At 36.7% G+C, this 23,221-nt stretch overlaps 1 protein-coding gene across 6 annotated transcripts in view; it reads left to right on the forward strand.

Moving 5' to 3' along the window:
* Window positions 1-23,221, forward strand: part of ARMC8 (armadillo repeat containing 8) — a 137,148-nt gene that overhangs the window by 6,776 nt on the left and 107,151 nt on the right. For 5 of the 6 annotated variants that reach the window (XR_002324425.2, XM_020986114.2, XM_020986112.2 and 2 more), the window contains exon 2: window positions 13,674-13,750. The exons of the other annotated variant lie outside the window; for it this stretch is intronic. Coding sequence is in view for 4 of the 5 variants with exons in the window: in XM_020986114.2 (XP_020841773.1) it covers window positions 13,674-13,750 (77 nt within the window). In the remaining variant the exon portion in view is untranslated. The remainder of the gene's footprint in view (window positions 1-13,673; window positions 13,751-23,221) is intronic. 6 annotated transcript variants of the gene reach the window in all.

Raw genomic sequence — 23,221 nt, forward strand, 5'->3', positions numbered from 1 at the left:
TGGCCATCTCTCTTGTACTAGCTACTCTCTTTATTCCCCATCTTGACCCTTTGGTGAGCCAATTCAATTCTTTACTGCCTTCTCTTGGACAGTTCTATACATGGACTGCTGAATGAAGGTGGAGAAAATCATGTGGGTATTCTGACTGTCTATACCACAAATTTATGTTATACAACCTCAACTGGGCTCTCACTGCTGCTTGGCAATTCTACTATACCTCCCTTATCAATTCATTATCCCACTCTTCATAGCAGTTCTTCCAAACCTTTTCATCCCATCCCAAACCTTCCATGGCTCCCCCTCTTCCCACCTTTTCAATGGAGATCCCTGCCTCATATTTCACAGAAAAAAAATTGAGGCTATTTGCCATGAACTTCCTCTTCTTCCCTCTTTGTCATCTTCTGTCACTCAAGTGCCTCCTGGCACTTTCTCTTCCTTCACCCCTGGCTCATATGATAAAATAGCTTTAGTCTTTAACAAGTCTATTCTGCTTGTCCAAACCATCCCATTCCATTCCATTTCTTTCAACAGATCGCCCCCTCAATCAGGATGTTCTTTTCTTTCTTATTAGCTTTATATTTTATGTCGTATGTATATTTTTATATGTGTTTGTTTTCTCCTCCATTGAAATGTAAGGTCATCAAAAAGTCAACGTTATTTCTTCTTTGTACTTTTATCCCCAGCACCTAGCACAGGGCCTGGCATGTGGTAGGTGCTTAATATACTTATTGATTTTGACTTCACTATCTACCCACTTCTTTCCACACTGTTTCTTCCCGATGAAAAAATAAAGCCTTCTTGTAATAAGCATAGTTAAGTAAAACAAATTTAATTATTTACCCATTTACTGTGACTGAAAAGGCATCTCTTTCTGCACCTGTATTCCATAACCACTTTAGCAAGAGGTGGGAAACATGATTCTTCAGCTAGATGGTTAAGTGGATAGAGCACAGGGCCTATGGAGTCAGGAAGACCTGAATTCAAATGTGGCCTAAGACACTTCGTGGCTGTGTGACCCTGGGCAAGTCACTTAACCTCTGCTTAAGTTTCCTCATCTGTTAAATAAGGATCATTATAGCATCTACCTCCCAGAGTTGTTGTGAGGATCAAATAAGATAATTGTAAAGTGCTTAGCACAGTGCCTGGCACATAGTAAGCACCATGTAAATGTTAGTTATTATTATTGTTAGGCTTCTAGGTTTGTAAGTAGACATTCCATTGATCAGAGTCCTTAAGTCTTTTGAAGCTGTTTTACTCTACAGTGTTATATAAAATGTTACCCTGGTTCTGCTGGCTTCACTACATATTAATTCATACAAATCTTCCCAGATTTCTCTGAGTCCATCATATTCATAATTTTTTTAGGGCACAAGAATATTCTATTACATTCATATACCATAATCCAGCCGTTCTCCAACTGATGTGTCACCTGTTTCCAATTCTCTGCAGCAACAAAAAGTGCTACTTTTCCCTCTTCCTTTGCTCTCTTTAGGGGTCTGTGACCAGAGTTGTATTTGCAGGTTCAAAGAATGACTTTTTAGATGTAGTTTTAAATTACTTTTCACAATGTTTGGACCAACTCTCATCCCCATCAAAAATGCAATAGTATGGTTGGTTATCCTCACATATAGCTCTAACAAACAATAGTAATTTTCCATCTTTTTTCATCTTTGCCATTATGATGGATGTGAAGCTGAACTTGAAGGTACTTAACTTGGATTTCATATTAGTGATTTGAAACATTTTTCATATGGTTATTGATAGCATGCCTTTCTTTTTGAGAACTGTCTTTTCATATTATCTGATTGATTACATATTGGAGAATGGCTTTTGCTCTTAAGTATTTGTATCAGTTCCTTATATGTCATGGATAGCTGTCTCTATCAAAGAAATTTCCTGTAAATATTTTAAATTCCTAGTTAACTGTTTCTCTTTAAATTGTAATCTCATTCATTCATTTTTGCAAAGGCTTTTCAGTTTATGTAATCAGAAATGTTCATTTTTTTTCCTTCCTGTGATTATCTCTGCCTCTTGTTGAGTCAAGAACTTCCCCCTTATCCATAGCAGAGAGTTATCTCCTTCCTTTCTCCTCTAATTTGTTTGATACAACCTTTTATATGTAGAATATTTATTTGGAGGTTATTATGGTGTGTGGCATGAGTTGTTTTTCTCTAAACCTAATTTCTGTCAGATTGCTTTGCAGTTTTCTAAGCAGTTTTGTTGAATGTTGAGTCCATCACCCAGTCCTTAGGTTCATCAAATACTATGCTACTGTGTTCAATTGTATCTGGGTTTTGTCTACCTAATCTCTTCCATTGATCAACTTAAATATTTTTTAACCAGCACCAAATGGCTTTCATGATTATTGTGGGATATTCCTATTTAAAAAAAAATTCCCGATTTTCTTGATAGGGTGGCTTATTTTCAAAACAGCTTTAGTTTTAAACCATTTCATCCCTCACTGTTGTACTGTTCCCTCTTTCCATTTTTTTTCTTTTTCCTATTTCTTTTCTGCTTCTCCATTCTCTTTTCTTTCTATTTTCCTTTTCTTTCTAGCTGCCTCTTTCCTGCTACTTTAACCATAATGTGGAATTACAATTAAAAATAGTTTTGTATTTCTTTACTTAATTTTAAAGTGGTCTGAGTTTAACATTTTAACTCTTTAAAAAGAAATAACTAAATATGGTTATGTACTGATTTTTAAATGGGTAGTGATAGTGATGCAAAAAAAAGAAGAAAGTAAAAAATGCCAATGAAACATTAAGAAATACACATAAAAGTAGAAGTTTAGAAAGGGACGTAGGCTGAACAGATTTGTTGATATACTTTTAAATTTAATATACAATTTTTTAAAAACTATGGAATAATTCAGTCTCATATATTCCTCTTTTCTGTTCTTTGTTGATTGAAATATTCATGCTTGTTGATATTTAAGTTCATAATAAAAATAAAATATTAAAAATGGATGTGAAATGGCTAGAAGATAGTAAGAGGAGTAGCCTGATTAGAGGGAAGCAATCATACTGTGTAAGTTATAAGACTAACAAGTAAGGTGAAATTGGATCATGGAGGAACTTAAATACGAGGCTGAGAAATTTGTCCTTGATTCTCTCCTTTTTTTTTCCTTCTCTCTAGAGCTACTTAGAGGAAGTCGCTTTTCTACCTTGAGCTCACTTGAGGGAGAACACTAGTAACAAAATTGAAAAGTGTTCTGAAATAAATTGGAATTAGGAAATGAATTCCAAATATTCATTGCAAGACTTGGAAGGTTAAGAAAAAAAGATGAGGATTGATGGCAGTTGGGAAGGCATAGGGATTTGGTATCTTTTATTTATTTATTTATTTATGCTTTTCCAGGCAATTGGGGTTAAGTGACTTGCTCAAGGTCACACAGCTAGTAAGGATTCAGTATCTTTTAGAGTGAGAAAGGTGGGAATGTTAAAAGTTGAGAATGAAACTCATGGGATTTTTAAAAATTGAGGGATTTATTAGCACTTTACTTCTTGAATTATTTAATGTCATTATGTATAGTTAGTATTTACTTTGGTATGTGGTATCTTCTCCTATGATTTTGACTGTCCACTATTTTGCCTATTGGATATTTCAAACGAATGTCCTAGAGATATCTTCAGCAGAATTTGTCTAAAATTCAACTCATTATCTTTCTGCATAATTCCCCTTCTTTTCCATACTTCCCTGTTTTTATTGAAAGTACCACCCATTCTTCTAGTATGCCAGGTTTATAACCTTGGCGTTGTCCTTGTATTCCTTGCTCTCCTTTATATCAATTGTTCAGTTACCAAATCTTGTTTCTACTTTAACACAGACTTCTTGCAACCAACCCTTCCTTTCTAATGGCAGACCTACCATCTTAATTCAGTCCCTCATCACCTTTCATCTAGATTACTGCAACTTCCTCCTAATTGGTCTCCTTGCTTTGTCTTTCCCCACCCCATTCCATCCTATATACTGCTGCCAGAGTAATTTTCCTTAAGCACCTATTTGATCTTGTGACTACTCAACTCAACCAAATCCAGTGGCTTCTGATTGCCTCCAGGTTTTAAAAGCTCCTTTTTTTTAAAAAAAAAAAAAGGCAAAAAGAACCCAACCCTAATCTTTTCAGCCTCATTGGACTGGACTTGCTTCTGTTCCCCAGATCCAGCCAGTCTGCCTCTACTCTGTTCCTCACACATAATATCCTGTCTTCCACCTTTACACTGGCTGTCCCCCATGCCTGGAATGGGCCAGTGCCCTCTCAAATGAAATAGTATTTGTAAAGCACTTAGCAAAGTACCTGGCACATAGTAGGTGTTTAATAAATGCTTATTCCCCCCCCAAGTATTTAATTGTTTTGTATATATTTGTATTTATTAACTGGATATTTATGCTATGTATTTTTTTTTTATGTGTAGTTGTTTCTCTTATTAGAATGTGAACTATGGCAAGTAGGGATTTTTTTTCATTCTTTGTGTTTAACACTGCCTGGCATATAATAAGCTCTTAATGAATACTTGTTGATTGATTGTATAATACTTGGAGTTTCTACCTCACAACTTTGGAAGATTTCAGAATGTCACACAAATGAAGTAATACATGTAAAGCACTTTGTAAACTTTAAATTACTATTTAAATATCAGTTGTTATCAGCAAAGGCAATGTTCCTTATACTTAAACTCAACCCTTGATATTGGATGATTAAAAGAACCTCATTGCCATAAACATCAGTCAACTCAGATCCCAGTAAAGTCTCATTTTAGACCAGAGGTTCCCAGACTCGTTTGGCCTACTTCCCCCTTAAAAAAAATTACTCAGCACCCTCCCCATCCACTTTTTTTAACCCTTTAATGGTCTTTTTGAAATTTGAGTCATTTTCAAAAAAATAGAAAATATTTTTTTAAAATGGCACATCTTAAATTTACTAATTTATTGCAAATTTCTGGTTTTTTTCTTGCATTGAAATTTTAATGATGAAATATTGTGTCATGTAACCATATAGTATTGTATTATAAACAACTCATTACACAAATATAATCCTACTGATGCATGCTGTACTTCCCCACAATGTGCTACATGTTCACCTGCCAACACTTTTTTGTAAAGACATGTCAGTGGACTTACCCACTGATCAGTTATAACGTGCATTTTGTGTGTTTATTTGGAAAATAATGTAATCACCATGACTTTAACTCTGTTACACAACAGATGAAACATGTATGAATGGTTTTTCAAAATTTTCTTCTCTTTTTTCTGTATGCTATCACAAACCTCTTATTTTTATTTAATGCCCCCCCAGTTGTACCTGAAGCTACTACCACGACCCCTCCCTTTGGCTCATTCCAGCGCCCTTCGGGGGTGGTAGCACCTACTTTGGGAATCTCTGTACTATGCTAACTTAAATACTGAATCCTCAACTGGAATTAAACCTACATCATTACCCAATACCAGGCCCCATTCAAGACAAGTTAACCTAAGTTAATATATTAAAGAACTTTCTTGGATTAATCAAGTAGTGTCTGAAATTAAGCGATATTTCGGGTCCCAGTAGAACCATTTGTTGGGGCATGCTTCCCTTTGATTTACCATACCTGGTTCTGACCTATAGCCATGGCTTTCTTATTACCCCAGAGCCTGACAGCTGTAGGAATGATCTGCCCAGTTCCTGTCCACTCTAGATGAGAAAGCATAGGTGGCAACCCACCCTCTGAATGTGTTTCAGAAAAGCCGAGTACTGTCCTTCCAAATGACTGGCATTGCTGATGAGTAAAACCACAGACCAGTAAGTAGGCATAGTAGTGTTCTATTCCTTTTTGAAGAGAGGTAGGACACTTTCACCACCATGTAGCTCTAGTTTGAAATTTTATCCGTGATCCAGAAAACCCTTTTATTCACAATCAGATAAATTTAATTAAACAAACATTTATTAAGCACCTGCTGTGTACAGAATACTGTGCTAGACATAGAGATCCAAAGTTAAATAAGATATGGTTAAAGTTTTTGTCAAATACTTCGTTGACTTCAGATCACTCTTGGGTGGATGCCTGCACATTTATCTTTTCATCCTAACCAGAAGCACCTGAGCTACCTAACATCCTATGCTTGTGACATGGTACCTTGCCCTCCAGAAATTTGGGACTATTTACAAGAGATGCAGCATCTTGTAGTGGAGAAAGCACTGACTTGGGGGTCAGAAAGATGTAGTTTCTTGGTTAATGTCTGTCAGATTATGACTATAAGAAAATCACTTCACACTGAAACCTCAGTTTATTTATAAAATGGGGATAATAATGTTCTCTACTTCATGGGGTTATTTTGAAAATCAAATGAAATGTAACTGCTATCTATTAAAAGTAAATCAAAATGAAATAAATTAAAAGCCTGTCATCTGCGTTGATGGCCTGAGTTGGCACCAGGTGTGGAAAGACCTGATTATTCATAGCACATGTGATATTTGTGTCCATGCCAGCGGACAATAGGGATTATACAGCCAGTTACCCAGCCATGAACCGTCATTCCTATAGACTTTATTGTGGGTCTTCTTCCTTCTTCAAGTGCATAAACTTATTTACCAAACATTAAGCAATGCTTACATCTGGTAGGTACTTAGAAATGCTCCTTGAATTTAATTGTAGAGTACTGTGTTTAGGAGCTAGGGAAAATACAAAATTTAGATAACATACAACCCCTGTTTCTGGCATGTTGACACACAATGCTTGTAATCCCCACTACTGGAGAGGCCTTTAAGGCTAGTAGATCTCTTCAACTCAGAAGTTCTGAGCTGCAATGGGTTATGCCAGTCAGGTGTTCAAATTGGGATGGGGGAGTAGGGAGGGTGGAGGAGTGGGGAGAGTAGGGCAGTGGGGGGGGGAAGTAGGGAGAGAACACCTGTTGCTTAAGGAGAAGCAAACTGGGCCAGGGAGGAAATGAAGCAGGTCAAAAGGTTCCTATGCCTGAGTGTGCTTAAATTACTCTTTATTCTTACTTAAGCTTTGGGATCAGAAAGTTATTATTGGTGCTTGAAAGGGTGATGAGATGTCTACAGCATAGTACTTTTTATTTCCAAATGAGGTATTTTTGAAATAGAGATTTATTTTTCCATGGAATTCTAAAGCGTGTGTGTGTGTGTGTGTGAGTGAGAGAGAGAGAGAGAGAGAGAGTTACTTAAGACTTTAAGGTGCCTGAAAGTCTGGCTTACAAAAGCTGTCTTAAATTTGTTTTTTGAAAGATTATGGCTGCCCTCTTTTTCTAGTGGCAAAGAACTGGAAACTAAGGAGGTGTCCAATCAATTGGAGAATGACTGAACAAATGATGGTATGTGAAAGTAATGGAATATTATAAGAAATGACAAAAGAAATGGTTGAGACAAATCTGAGAAGACTTTTATGAACTGGTGCAGATTGATGTGAGTAGAATTAGGAGGACAATTTATAAAATAACAACATTGTACAGAAAAACAACTAGGAGAGTTAGTCTCTCTGATCATTGCGATGACCAACCATGATTCTTGAGTACTATTAATGAAACATTAACAGAGAAAGGTGAACTCTGGGTACAGAATGATGTTTTCAGATATGACTAGTGTGTGGATTTGTTTTACTTGACTGCATATTTCATACACACACAAAGTGGCACCCAATGGAAGTCGTCACATTCCCTGAAAATACTGTTAATATGATTAGGCCATAGTTATAGTTTTGTAGTATAATATTATAAATAACAACTTGAGTTTTAATGAATATTAACTAGCAGTGCTAAAAGTATACTTGTTTGTTGGGAAGGGAAGGCAAAAAGCTTAAATCTTCTATCTTCCTGGTAAGGGAGAAAGAGGAAATCTAGGAGTAACAGGATGACCCTTTGGCTATTTTCAAATGTTATGAGTGCATAACTGGAAGATATCTGGAAGATGTAGTTATTCTTTGTTTCTCTACAATGCAGAAACAAGATCAGTGAGTGGAAATTTTGGCTTTATAATTTGGGGGAGAGGGGTCGGGAATAAGCATTTATATAATGCCTACTACATGCTAGGCACTGTGCTAAGTGCTTTACAGTTATCTCATTTGATCCTCAAAAAAACCCTGTGAGGTACATGCTGTTATTATCTCCATTTTATAGTTGAGGAAACTGAGGCAGACAGAGACTAAATGTCCAGGGTCACACAACTAAAAGTGTCTGAGGCTGGATTTGAATTCAAATATTTCTGACTCCAGGCTCAGTGCTCTATCCCCTGTGCCACCAAACTGCCTCTAAATATGTAAAACTTTCCCACTTGTCAGAGCTATCCAAAAATGAAATGGGTTGCTAAGCAAATACTGAGTTCTTCCTGATCACTGAAAGAGTTCAGGCTGAAAGAAGATCTTGCCAGAAGTGTTCCATTGCACTGGTCTTTGTAGTAGGATCATGGGGTTACCCCTGTGGGCCTGTGACCTGATTCCAAGGGTTGATCACCATCAATTCAAGGGAAGACAGATCACACCCACTTTATAGTCAGTCATAGGGCTTGTCTCCAACATAACCCTACCCATATTCCATAACACCTTACCATTTGATTCCTTGCCTCTACTGAACAACCTTTCAACCTTCGCCTTTCTGAATCAGTTGTCAGATCCTTAGGGAAGTTATGATATAAACTAACCACTAAAGGTGCCATTGGGCAAATTCTACCCCGCCTCCAATCTCTCTCCCTACATCACCTAGGGACAATGGCAGGAACCTCTTGGAAGGCTGCCTCTGTGGAACAATGAGTCAGACAGCATGAGCGGGAATGGATGCATTATGATCTGGATCAGAGCTGTCCTTACATTATCTTCCCCTCTCTTCTCCCCACACACAATCCATCCATCTTCCAAAATAACCTATTATTCTTGAAGTCACCACCATCCTTCCAGTAATCTAGGTTTGCAAAACCTCAATGTCAACTTTACTTTCTCTCCTCCCATCCCACATATCTATCAATTGCCAGGGTTGTTGGTTTTACAACTGCCTCACTCATGTGGGCCTTTATCTCTCTACTCAGAGTCCGCCACCCTAGTTCAGGCCGTTATCACAAGATGACTGGATGTGGCTTCCTAATGGTTTCTCTGCCTAAGTTAACTTCTCTCTCCAATTCATCTTCCCTGTAGCTGCCAGTGATCTTCCTAAGGTGTAGGTCTGATCATATTACTCTCTTGCTATGTAAGCTCTAGGAGTTCCCTCTTGACTGTAGGATTAAATGTTATTTTATCTTTATCTTTTCCTCTTAAATTTTATATTTTTATATACGGTTTATATTTTAGTACAGTAGTGTATGTATATAATTTATAAGTAAATTTTGAGACCTCTGTTCTAGAGGATTTCTGTTTGGAGTGAGAGTTTGTACTTCATGACTTTTGAGGTGTCTTCTTGATTATAGAATTAAAGCTGTTGATTCTTTTTTTTTTTTTTTTTTGCTAGGCCGTGGGGTTAAGTGCCTTGCCCAGGGTCACAAAGTTAGTAAGTGTTATGTGTCTGAGGCCATAATTGAACTCACGTCCTCCTGAATCCAGTGCTGGTGCTGTAACTACTGCGTCACCTAGCTGCCCCCTAAAGCTGTTGATTCTTGTTATCTTTTATCCACATTAGAAATTAATTAGACCCTCTTCTCACCTCCTAATTTTTTTCTTTTAAAGGCAAAAGCCTGAACTAAATGTTGATTTCAGAGTATAACTTCTTGGTATTATGGATCAAGACAGCCCTAATGTTACTAACAACAAATACGAGACAATAAGGACATACATTGGAATTTAAGGAGTGAGAGTTGCAAGCTGATAATGCAATTAATTATTATCTTAGAGAAGTGTCAAAGTGACAGTGAAAAATCCTTAATCAAAGGATTCTAGAGAATTTGCATTTAGGATACAATACATGCTTGATTGCAACATTACGTGGGTTATTTTAGTTACAGTGAGAAACCTTTATTACAGAGCTTCTGCCTATTGGGGCAAAAACAAATCTATAGTTTATAATACAGGGCTCTTCCTTTATTTTTTATGATTGCTATATGGCTGTATATCCAGGATAGGAAAGATTTTTGAATTGGATGGGAAGTTGTACTAGATGACCTTTAAAGCTTTTTCCAATGATAGGCACGTTAATGAGGTGTTGGTGGAACCATAAATTGGTCCAATCATTTTGAAAAACATTATACTAAAAAAGTCAATAAACTATACATACCCTCATCCAACATTACCACTACTAGGCATATACCCCAAGGAGGTGGAAAAGGTAAAGTTCCCATATGTTAAATCAATGATCAAGCATTTACTAAGCACTCTTTTCCTGGCACTGTGGTTGGAAATGCAAAGACAAAAAATTGAAACAATCCCTGCCTTCAGGGAACTTACAGTCTCTCAGAGGAGATGACATATATAACATTTATAGCTTAAGGCCTTCCAATCTTTCCAGTCTTCCTATATTTTACTTACCTATATACTTACACTAGGATTGGGCTATACTTTCCCCCATACTCTGTCACACTGTCTCCTGTGTCTTTGCCCTTGCACTGGCTATCCCCCCAGCCCAAAATGCTCACCCTTTTCATTTCCACTTGTTTGAATCCTGTGTCAGTGTGAACAAATAAATACAAGTTATTTTTTGAGAGGTGACACTAGCAATTGTGATATTCAGTAAAGGTTTCGCTTATTTAAGCTGTCTCTCAAAAGAAACTGTGGGTGCTAAGAGGCATAAGTAAGTAGGGATTGAATTTTGTACATGGAGGAGGAGGAACAGCGACCAATGCCAAGGTGAGGAGACAGGAGATGGCATGTTGCATGTGAAGAGGGCCAAACAGGCCAATTTGGCTATTTAGAGTGTGTGAAAGTAAATAGTGTATAATAAGCCTGTAAGTTGGATCCAGATTATGAAAGGCCTCAAGTGACTGAGGAATTGTATTTGGCCCTACCCTTGAGTGAATAGCCATTTGAGTTTTTTGAGTAGGGTTGTGACATTTTGCTGTTGTTCAGTCTTGTCAGACTCTTCATGACCCTTTTTGGGGTTTTCTTGGCAAAGATACTGGAATAGTTTGTCATTTCCTTCTCCAGTTCATTTTACAGATGAAGAAACGAGAGGCAAACAGGGTTAAGTGATTTACCTTGGGTCACAAAGCTACTTAAGTGTTCAAGGCTGGATTTGAACTCAGGAAGATCAGTCTTTCTGACTTCAAGCCCTGAACTCTATCCTTTGTGCCACTTAACTATCCAGACTTGTGACATGGTCAGACTAAAAATTACTCTGGCAGATGTGTGGAAGATTGATTAGAGAGGAAAAAGACTTGAGTCAAGGAAATAAATTAGGAGACTATTGCATAATCCAGGCAAAAAGTGGCTCTGAGTGGAAAGAAGGGGACATGTTGAGAGATGTTGTAGAGATAGAAAGGACGAGATTTGAAAACTGGATATGGGGAGAGAGGGAGGAATCCAGGAGAACACCATATTTGCCAAGCAAAGCAATGGGAAGGATGGTATTGGGGACAAGAAGAGGGAAATTAGGGAGGGGATGGGTTTGGGGAAAGATAATGAGTTCTTTTTTGGATATGTTTGAAATGAAGAAACCAAGTCCAGGAGAAGTGAAGTGACTTACTCAAATTCATGTAGATAGTAAGTGACAGAGCTGGGATCTCTCTAACCTGTTGAAATCCTAATGATTATTGGAAACAGAAATCTTTGCTTTGTCCTTTGAGTCGTTTGTAATTTTAGTGCCATGACTTGTAGCATCAGAATAATGGTATTAACAAAATGGGCTTTTGTGACAGGGAAGAAACCCTGTATGTAAGTATGGGATCATTGAAAGCATTGTGCAATTTACCAAATGTAGTCTAGCATAATATTTTCCTGCTCAAAATTTAGGTGAAGTATATTGACCTGTTTTCTTCTGGTTTTATAAGTGCAAAAAACCCAAACAGGCTATTTAATTCATCTGTTCATCCATTGAGGTTATTGTGTGCAGTATGGATCTAAGTTTATTTTTCTTCCTATTGTTATCTAATTTGCCCTGTAGCATTTATTGAAATTCCTTTCCCTCCTATGTGATTTTATCAGGTTTATAGCATAGATCCAAAAACATAAAAAAGATTAAGAAATTTCTAAAATCTATGTTTCAGTGGTCTCTTTCTGTTCTTTTAAAAATTAAGTAATTATTTAATTTTCTAAATTAAATTTTAATTTTAATTATTATTTAATTTTCTAACATATAAAATAATAGTAAAATATTTCAGAATATGGAAGTTTCTTCCCTACCAGTTTGCTCTTTTTAAAAAAAACAAACCTATTTCCTAAAATACTCTGGCATTTTTGCTCACTAATTTTTCCATATACATTTTGCTGTCATTTTGTTTACATAAAATGTTCTACTGGAATTTTAGCTGCTAGTGTTTTAAATCTGTAAACTTCTAGAATAATGTCATTCTTATGCAATTTACTCTTCCTAGCAAAGAGCAAGGTATCTCTTTCAGTTGATTCTGCCAGTAAAGGTAGATGGTTTTCTTCTTTATTTAAGTCTCATATGTCTAATGTTAGACTAATACCCAAACATTTAATTTTTATTATTCTTCACTTTAACTTATAATATATCTTGTAACTATAATAATAATTTTTAAAAATACCTGATGCTTATGCAGTACTCTGGAGTTCAAAATGCAGTTTATGTGGAGGTCACATTTGAGTCTCACAGCAACCCGCTGGTGGATATAGGTTACATGTATTATTATCCCCAGTTTTATAGAAGAAGAAACTGACTCAGAGATGCTGTGACTTGTCCAGTGTCATCCAGGAATTCATACATACTTAAATGAAATACTATAATAGGTAATCCATTTTAAACAGGTTAAAGGCAGCAGAGTTTACTATTAAGTCTATTCCCACTTTCTGTGATTAGTGAGAAAGTTGTTTGTTTACACAGATATTGCCTGATTATCCTACTTGGGGCAAGTAAAGTATTTGCAAAATTTTCCTATCTCTATAATTAGAACTTCTCATTTTATATTTTATCATTTAATTGGGAATTTTCATTTCCCCAAATATCCTACCAAATCTGAGCTATCAATGAGTTGTAAATTTCATCTTATTTTTGAAATAATAAAAAAGTTTTTTTAGAAATGATAAAATAAATTTATAGTAAAATTATATTAATCATAATAGAAATAATAAAATAGGTGTTTTTTTAAGAAAATAGTGTTCTTTTAGTCAGCATTATCTAAATTATTTTCTGCTTCATTGTTTTGATATACTTGAGAGAAGATCATCAGTTAAGTGTTATGTACTTAGAGTCTTCAAATGAGCCCTCATTTAATCATAAGTATACTCTCTACTAATGTGAGATACATACCCTGAACACCCTGCACAGGAAGATGAAGTGCTGGAACCTCTTAAAACCAACAATCTGGTCACAAGCCTCTCAAAATAATTAAAGTTTTTCTCATTTGGTGTAGGGCCTATTAGAGCTTGTGCTTGGATTATTACCTAGCCTTTAAAAATTTGGGGTCATTTAACATCAGGAAGATACATTGGAATTGGATGTTAGTTGGAGCATACTTATTTGGTAGGTAGTAGCAACAGTATTTTTGAAATATTAATACCACTATCTTTTCAGATATTTAGTATTATGAATAATTTTGTGAACTTGTCATTTGCATGGCTTCAGCTATCATTTTTTCCTCTACTTTCTAGGAAGTGACAGCTAGCAGTCGCCACTATGTTGACAGGCTATTTGACCCTGATCCCCAGAAAGTCCTACAAGGTGTTATGTAAGTAGCATTTATTTAAGAGCTTATTTTAAGTTTTGTTTGTTTTCAGAATTTGAATCTTATGTTTTTTCACTTGGATTATCTTTAGAACAATACATATCACTTAGTGATTCTGCTAATTTTGGTTTTGCAATTTAAGGAATTAAATTTTTTAGTAACTGAAGAGGAAGGGTAGTGCTACTCACAGTTACAAATATTTCCTGTGTGAAAATATTTTTGCTATTATAATAGAGAACTGGTTGGTACTGTAGAATGAAATTGGTGTTCTTTTGATCAAATTACAAAAGACGCTTACCTTATATTCCTCCCCCTCCCACCAATATTTTATTCTGAGTTTTATATGGATGGGTTCCTATCTTCTGAACTTTTATTTACAAAAGACCAGCTGTTTACATAGCTATCAGTAGCAAGGTTAAGTGGATTTTTAAAAATTTTTAAGTGTTTTTTTCAGCAATTACTTGATGTTTAAAGAAGACAGTTTTGAAAGAATGTAGTTGTGTTTGTGTGAGTGATACAGAGAAAGAAAATAATGTAATTCCTTTTCCTTTCATATTTTTGATTTGGGGCTTAAGAATTATGGGTCCATGGGACACCATCATTTATTTTAGTTCTGGTTTATTGTTTGAAGCTTCTCACTGGGTTTTGGCACATCATGGACCCACAATCCTGTACTTCCTGCTTAAGAATGGTTAGAGAATGACAGAAGTTGAGAAGTATTTGGTTAGGTATATAGCAGCATATGCACTGACTAGTTTTCTTTTTCCACTTCCATGGTGAATTTTTCATTTTTAAGTCAATAGCACCTTTTAATTTAACCCTTTACTTGCCTTGGAAAGGACAGTTTCAATTCAATTCAACAAATATTTTTTACATAAATCTTGTGTACAGAACACCCAGGTAGACATTAGGGAGAGGCAGTAGTTTAGAAAAGACAGTCTCTGCCTTCCTAAAACTTAACACCTTACCTAAATAACTGATATAAAATGCTTGATAACTACATTAGAGAAACACAAAACAAAGTGCTTTGTTAAATCACAAGGAGAGAAAGTTGTTACTAACTGGAGAGGTAGAGGAAGGTTTCATGAAAGAAGTTGTTGTATTTGAATTGGGTTTTAAGGGATAGGGATTAACTTGACATAGGCAATAAGATAAAGCTATTGCATGGAGACAAACAAGAAAGATGTTTTCAGAGAAGGGAGTAAGTAGTCAGATGTGTCTCTTGTTTCATGGCTTCTTGTTTGGGCTATTGTCATAGCCTCCTAACTGGTCCTCCTAACTTGAAACCAGTCTTTCCTCTCTCCTGTCCATCTATCCACATGTTAAATCAATATTTCTTTTTTAAAAAAAATTTATTTTGAATTATCAACAATCACTTCCATGAGCTTTTGAGTTTTAAATTTTTCTTCCCCTCTCTTCCCACCTCCCTCCCCAAGACGGCGAAAAATCTGATATAGGCTATACATATACATTCCTATTAAACATGTTTTCACATTAGTGATATTGTAAGGAAGAATTAGAACCAAGAGGAGGAACCACCAGAAAAAGGAAACAAAACACAACAGAAGAAAAAAAAATAGCAAATAGTATGCTTTGATCTGCATTCAAACTCCATAGTTCTTTCTTTGGATGTGGATAGATTTTCCATCATGAGGCGTTTGGAGATGTCTTAGATCCTTGTATTGCTGAGAAGGTCTAAATTTATCAATATTAGTCATCACACAATGTGGCTGTTACTATGTACAATGTTGTCCTGGTTCTGCTCACTTCATTCAGCATCAGACCATACAAGTCTTTCCAGGTTTTTCTGAAGTCATCCTGTTCATCATTTCTTCTTCTTTTTTTTCTATCTATCTATCTATCTACATACATATAATTTTTTTCCTCCAACTACCCTAATACTGACAAAGGTCTCATAGTTATAAATATCATCTTTCCATGCAGGAATGTAAACAGTTCAATCTTAATAAGTCTCTTATGATTTCTCTTTCCTGTTTACCTCTTCATGTTCCACCTGTATTTGAAAGTCAAATTTTCTATTCAGCTCTGGTCTTTTCATCAGGAATGCTTGAAAGTCCTCTATTTCACTGAATGACCATTTTTTCCCCTGAAGGATTATACTCAGTTTTGCTGGGTAGGTGATTCTTGGTTGTAATCCTATCTCCTTTGCCCTCCGGAATATTATATTCCATGCCCTGCGGTCCTTTAATGTAGAAGCTGCTAAATCTTGTGTTATCCTGATTGTGTTTCCACAGTACTTGAATTGTTTCCTTCTGGCAGCTTGTAATATTTTCTCCTTGACCTGGGAACTCTGGAATTTGGCTATTATATTCCTAGGAGTTTTCCTTTGGGGATCTCTTTCAGGAGGAGATCTGTGGATTCTTTCAATTTCTATTTTGCCCTCTGGTTCTAGAATATCAGGGCAGTTTTCCTTGATAATTTCTTGAAAGATGATGTCTGGGCTCTATTTTTGATCATGGCTTTCAGATAGTCCAATAATTTTTAAATTCTCTCTCCTGGATCTATTTTCCAGGTCAGTTGTTTTTCCAATGAGATATTTCACATTGTTTTCTAATTTTTCATTCTTTTGGATTTGTTTTACAGTGTCTTGATTTCTCATAAAGTCACTAGCTTCCAATTGCTCTATTCTAATTTTTAAGGAAGTATTTTCTTCAGTAGTCTTTTGGACTTCCTTTTCCATTTGGCCAATTTTTCTTTTTAGGGCATTTTTCTCCTCATTGGCTTTTTGGACCTCTTTTGCCATTTGGGTTAGGCTATTTTTTAAGGTGTTATTTCTTCAGTATTTGTTTGGGTCTCCTTTAGCAAGCTGTTGACTTGTTTTTCATGATTTTCTTGCATCACTCTCATTTCTCTTCCCAGTTTTTCCTCTACTTCCCTTACTTGCTTCTCAAAATCCCTTTTGAGCTCTTCCAAGGCCTGGGACTGATTCATATTTTTCTTGGAGGCTTTGGATGTAGGAGCTTTGACTTTGTTGTCTTCTTCTGGTTGTATGTTTTGATCTTCTTTGTCACCAAAGAATATAGTCTGACTCTTTTTGCACTGCTTGCTCATGATCCTGGCCAATTACTTGAGTTTTAAACTCTTTGTTAAGGTAAGAGTCTGCTTCCAATGTGGAGAATGTACTGTCCCAAGCTTCAGGGGTTTGTACATCTGTTTTCAGAGATACTTGTAGGGACCTATAAATTTTCAGTTCTTCCAAGGTGGTATGATAAGGGCCGATGTGTTTACTCCTTTTCTGGCCTGTGACCACAAGTATTCCTTTCTGTCCTGTAACTGTGAGGAGGGGTTTCTCTCCACAGCCACTACAAGCTCCACCACGCCAGCACTCCTCCTCACCAGTGCTCTTCCTCACCCCAGCACTGCTGCCCAGAACTGTGACCCAGATCTAAACGCTGGCAAAGCAAGAGATTCCTGCTGCAGCACTGGCAAAGAGATACCTGTCATGCCTCTCTGATCAGCCACTGGATTCCCCCTCAGTCTGTGGGCTGGAAGCTCGGGAAGCAGCTGCCCCCCCCCCATCACGCTCTTGGGGAATGAAACTGAAACCCCGCCTTCCTTTCTCAGCACCAACAGAAACAGACTTTTTCCACTGACCTTCTAAGTTGTCTTTGGCATTAGTGGGTTGAGGAGTCTAGAAACCTCCACAGCTGCCCACGATTCAGTCCTCTGAGGTCTGCTCCAGGTTTGTTGCGGCCTGTGCGCCCATGCCGCGCTGCACTGCGCTCCCAGCCTGGGGTGATACACCTTTCTGATCAATCATCCAGGTTGTCTTGTGCTGGAAATTTGTTTCACTCTGTCTTTTTGTGGATTCTGCTGCTTCAGAATTTGTTTAGAGCCATTTTTTATGAGTATTTGGAGGGGTTTGGGGGAGAGCTTAAGCAAGTCACTGCTTTCACTCTGCTATCTTGGCTCTGCCCCCCATCATTTCTTATAACACAGTAGTTCAATCAATATTTCTAAAGCCCAGGTCTTGAAACTTTAGGGGCTCTCTTTTGCCTTTAAGACTTTACATTCTGGTTCCAGTCTTAGCTTTTTGGCTTGTGATTATACATAACTTCCTTTCTTGAGCTCCATAGCCCAGAAAACTGACATCTTATTTTGCAAACATGACATTTCCTCTCCTGCCTCTTGTGCAATTGCACAGGTTCTCTCCCAGTATGAAATGTTGTCCCTCTTCACTTTTGTGGACCAATAGTTCCCCTTCAAGGCTCAGTTCAAGTGCTATCTTTGATGCTTTTCCTGATGCTTCAATTGCTAGTGCCTGCCCAGCCCCTACCCAAGTCACTGTGTCTTTACTTTGTCTCTCTCCTGTATTTGCTTATTGGTGAACATTTTGTATTCCCTTACTAGACTATAAGCTCCTTGAGGGCAGGGCCTGCGTCATTTTTATATTTGTATCTCCAATAACTATATTGTACAAAGCAAACACATTTTAAATATTTGCTTGTTCAACTGGAGCTTATGTCTATATTTTAGCTCTCCAGTGATCTCATTGATGAGACTACTCTCTCAACCTGCTACAAGTTGAAGTTCATTCTTGATTGCCCATCCTGTGTTGTTCTTGTCTGTGTCCTATAAACATGCTAGCTATTATTACTGTTAATAATGGTATATTTGCCATTTGAGCTCCACTCAACATGTTGAGGGCCATCCTTTTGTCCTTTGACATTGTATGGATACTAATGGAATGTGCAAGCTGACCATTAGTTATTGTTCTCCTTTGCAAGATGACTGGCCCATCTTTTTTCTAGTCATGCATTTTTTTGATGACAGACTAAATATGACTACTACTGTGTAATTTCTCATTTGTATTGCATTGCAGCCTATTCTCATCCACTATGAGCTTCATTATTGCCCTTTGCAAGGCCTTCAACTTTAGTTCTTTAGAGATTGCCATATAGTATTCCATGACTTCCATTCATACAACCTTGCTAGAAGAATATTGTTAAAAAGAGATGGGCTTTTATTTCAGAGAAAAGTATTGGTGCATTAAGAGAATTGTGCAGTTTCCCTAAGGAAATTTAACTGTCTTCCTTCTGTTCCGTTCTAGGCCCAGCTCATTGTCCATTTGCTGTGTTTTTCCTAGTTTTGTTTACTAATGGAAAAACTCTGTGGATTGTCAGTTTAACTGCATGTGATAGTTTGGATAATAAACATTCCAGGCGGCGGTTAGTTGGCATAGTGGATAAAGTCTTGGACCTGGAGTCAGGAAGACCTTCATTGAACTCCTGCTTCAGACAGTTACTAGTGGTGTGGCTCTGTGAAAATCACTCATCTTCTATTTGCCTCAACTTCCTCATCTGCAAAGCAGGGATAATAATAACACCTACCTTCCAGGGTTGTTTGTGAGGATCAAATGAGATAATATGTGAAAGCCCCTTGCAAAGCTTAAAATGCTATGCAAATGCTAGCTATTTTTCATTGTTTTTATTTTTCTGCTTAGTTTTTCTTTGTGGATAGTTAGATTAAACTCTTTTGAGTGACTGTGAATCTAATTTAGGAGACTGTAGTGTCCCAAAGCTTGATTCAATTCAGCAATAATTTATTAAGTGCCTATTATGTGCCAGGCACTGTGCTAAATCCTGAAAATATAAAGACAAAAATGGTGCAGTCAGCACAGTGTCATCTATAAATAGGAATGCCTGACGGCCCACACCATCTATAGAGAATCCCTTTTCCTTTTGGACTCCGGCCTGGACTTTTTCATAACAATAGCAAACACTGTTGGCAAGCATTTGTATCTCAGAGTTATCCATTTTGATGCCCTTTTCACAGACTCTTGTGTGATTTTGGCATAATGTGAATGGGAGACTCCTTGTTGAAGGAGAAAACCTCTAAGGTGGTATGTTGCTCTGCTAAGTCAATTTTTTTTGCTATAGTTATCAATAATACAGTAAATGCAGTGGGATTTTAAATTCTTTACACTTTTCAGTTAGTTGTGTAAAGTGTGATTCTCATTAGAGTTATCATTTGCTGTTCCCTTCTCATACCTTTTCAAAGGTGCTCTTGATACTTGTATAGATGATTCTCTTAGATTTTGTAAATTTGAAAATAGGTATATGAATGAGTAATTCTTGATATTCTTTTGATCACTTTTTTTGGGGTACTTTTTATGTCCTCATATTTTCCCCTCTTTGAGATACCTTAAAAACCAATTCTTTAATGCCTCAAAATTGTTTTGGTTCTAGCATGAATTGTCTGTGTATATTTGTGTTAATGTAGTTTACTTGTGTCTCTCATCTTTGTTTTCTTTGGTACTATTTTCACTTTCACATGTAGGTACATCCTGGACTATGATTAAAAAAAGTCCAGATGTGGCAGCTCTATTGTCCTTTGGCAAAAAAAGTTTGTTATAAAAGTCAGGTTCTTCATTGTGGCCAAGTTCTCGGATGGGGCCAGAGGAGCACACACTCTTAACAGATTTTACCATGTTGGAAATACTTCAAGGATATGTTTGGCAAGGAACTGTCATTAAATGACTTATATAGATTAACTGGGAGAGGCTCATTATCTGGAGGTTGTCCAGAAGGGATGAATTTGTTTGATCACAGCAACCCATGAAGAGAGTGGTCTACCAGGCTATAATACGACTGTAAACTACTTGGCTGGAGTTTACTTCTGATAACAGATCATGTCTACTTTCTAGAGTATTTTAGCTAAATGTGGAGGAGTTGGCCTCTTGGTAAGGAACATTTTGGCAATAATAACTTAAGAGAAAAATTCAAGATGACTCTTAGTCCTGTGGTAGTCTTCCATTGCAGTGAGAGTGGCAGAAAAGGGATCTGAGTGTATTAAGAATCACACATTAACCTAGCTCTTGGTACTAAATTTGAGATCTTTTTCCAATGACAAAATTGACATGTTACTAGAAAAACTGACTTTTATCTATCTTGAATCCTTGGCTAGAGCTTAGGTAGAGTAACAAGTATGAATGTAGGAAACAGTTTATGAATACCTAGTAGGAGAAATTGAAGGAAAATACATGAAGAAATGTAGCTTGACTTTTCAAAATGATTCATAAGAGAACCTTCAGGAGCAGGATGTACACTGTATCATTCAGATTATACTTATTCTTTTTAGTTGTCTTGTTAACCTAAGCAGCAACAGAGTATTCTTCTCACCTTTTCTTCTTCTTTTTTTTTGTCTTTATCATTTAATGGGATACTTATATTTAATAGGATACTTAATATTTTATTAAGTTTGAGTCATCTGGGAAATTGTGAGAAATGGTCATTGTCATTCATGGTGTCGCTATAAACACATACCACTTTGGTTTTGTTGTTGTTGTTGTTGTTGTTGCTCTTTTTAGGCAATTGTGGTTAAGTGACTTGCCCAGGGTCACACAGCTAGTGAGTATCAAGTGTTTGGTCTGAGAACGGATTTGAACTCAGGTCCTCCTGACTTCAGGGCCAGTGCTGTATCCCCTGCGCCATCTAGCTGCCCAACACATATCACTTTGGAAGGAAAAAAAAAGACTGTTTAATTCCTTTCCCATTAAATAATAACAATAACAGTTATAAAATAGGTCCAACTTAAATTACAAAATGGCTCAATATGTGTAATCAAATTCAAGTTATCTTGAGATTGCTTTAGTTTAGTTTTGTTTTTTTGGTGAGGCAATTGGGGTTAAGTGACTTGCCCAGGGTCACACAGCTAGCTAGTATCATGTGTCTGAGGCTAGATTTTAACTCAGGTCCAGGGCTAGTGCTCTATCCACTGTGCCACCTAGCAGCCTCTTGATTGCTTTAGTTTTTAAGTGATTTAAATAAATAATGGGATTTTAGGGAGATCTTTTAGAGAAAGAGCTGAATCATCTTTTGTTCAGGAAAAATATCAAATAAAATGAGAGGAAAAATTATATGAAATAACATGAATTTATTAAGCTACAGTTTCTGAATTACAATTATATTCATTTTGCTTTTTTTTGTTTTGTTTTGTTTGGGTTTTTTTGCCTGCCATGTTCAGTTATTTCTTGCTAGACCACACTCTCGGTGTCTTAAATTCAACTTGTTTAAATTGGAGCTCATCATTTCCAGGCCCCTCCTTGTTCTGCCTCATCCCATCTAAACTCTCAGGTCCTACAGACTTTCTTTTTTCAGTTGAAGGCATTATTCTCTCAGCCAGGTTTATAACCTTGGAGTCATTCATTACTTGTTGAAAACCAAATATTTTTGGTGGTATTTTTTTACACCACAGATATTTCCCAATATTTTACCTCTGCATATTTGTCCCCTGTCCCCCCCCCCCCATGGTCAAAAAGATCAGCATAGGTACTATATCTAATAGCATATGTACCAGTTAGTACCCATAGTCCCCTTTTCTCTCTACCTTTAGCTGTGCAATTAGTTCTTTTCTCTATACCTCTATACTAAGAAGAGGAAGGTTTGTATTATCTATACCCTAGAGCCAGTCTTGATCATTGCCTTTTATCTGAGGTGAGTTCTTTTTAATGTTGTTTTCATTTAAGCTATTATAGCCATTATGAATATACTAGTTTTGCTTTCTTTGATCAGCATCAGTTTGTGTACCTCTTCTAGTATTTTTCTGAATTTCTGATATTCATCCATTCTTATAGTGCAAAAATATTCCATTGCATTCATATATTACAGTTTGTTGATCGATTCCTCCAGGTGATGATCACCCACTTTTTTCTTTTCTTCTTTTGCTATCACAAGAAGTACTCCTATGAATATTTTTGTATGTAGGTAATCTTTGACTTTGTTGGTTTACATTCCAAGTAGTGAGTTCAAAGGGTGTGAACAATACAGATTTTTTTTGAATGATTCCAAATTATTTTTTCAGAATTATTGGACCAGTTCTTTGTTCTACCAATAATGCATTTTTCTGTCTTCCACCCTTGATTCTTCTCCCACAGCCTCCCCAAATCAGTTGCCAAGGCCTCCTTTTTTTTAAATTTCCACAATACCTCATATTTATCTAGATCTTTCTAGTTTAGGTTCTTATCACCACTTTCCTCAATAGCCTCCTAATCAATCTTTCTGTCCTACTTTGCCTCTTTCCAATCCATTCTCCACAAAATAGTACCTTCCTAAGACATAGATCTTACCATGTTAAACTCCTAGCCTTCTATCACTCCCTGTCACCTCTAAAGATAAAATACAAATTCCCTAACCTAGGATTTAAAGCACAATTTGGTACCTACCTTCCTTTCCAGCTTTGTCATATGATTCCCTTATATACAATTTGTTCCATCCAAAGCATACTACTGTTCCCTAACCTACCATCTCCCACTATGTTATTTTCTCCCACTAAAGCTATTTCTCATGCCTGGAATGAACTCCCCTCATCCCTACCTATTAGAGTCATTATTTTCTTTCAAGGCTTAGCTCAGCACTCTGTCTTCTATGAAGTAAGTCTTTGCTGACTGTGATATCTGTTACTTCTCTCAACATTACCTTCTACTGTCATACTTATATGTTCAAATGTATCCAT

Source organism: Phascolarctos cinereus, unplaced genomic scaffold (assembly GCF_003287225.1).
Source record: "Phascolarctos cinereus isolate Bilbo 61053 unplaced genomic scaffold, phaCin_HiC Scaffold_726;HRSCAF=1367, whole genome shotgun sequence".
NCBI classification, from domain to species: domain Eukaryota; kingdom Metazoa; phylum Chordata; class Mammalia; order Diprotodontia; family Phascolarctidae; genus Phascolarctos; species Phascolarctos cinereus.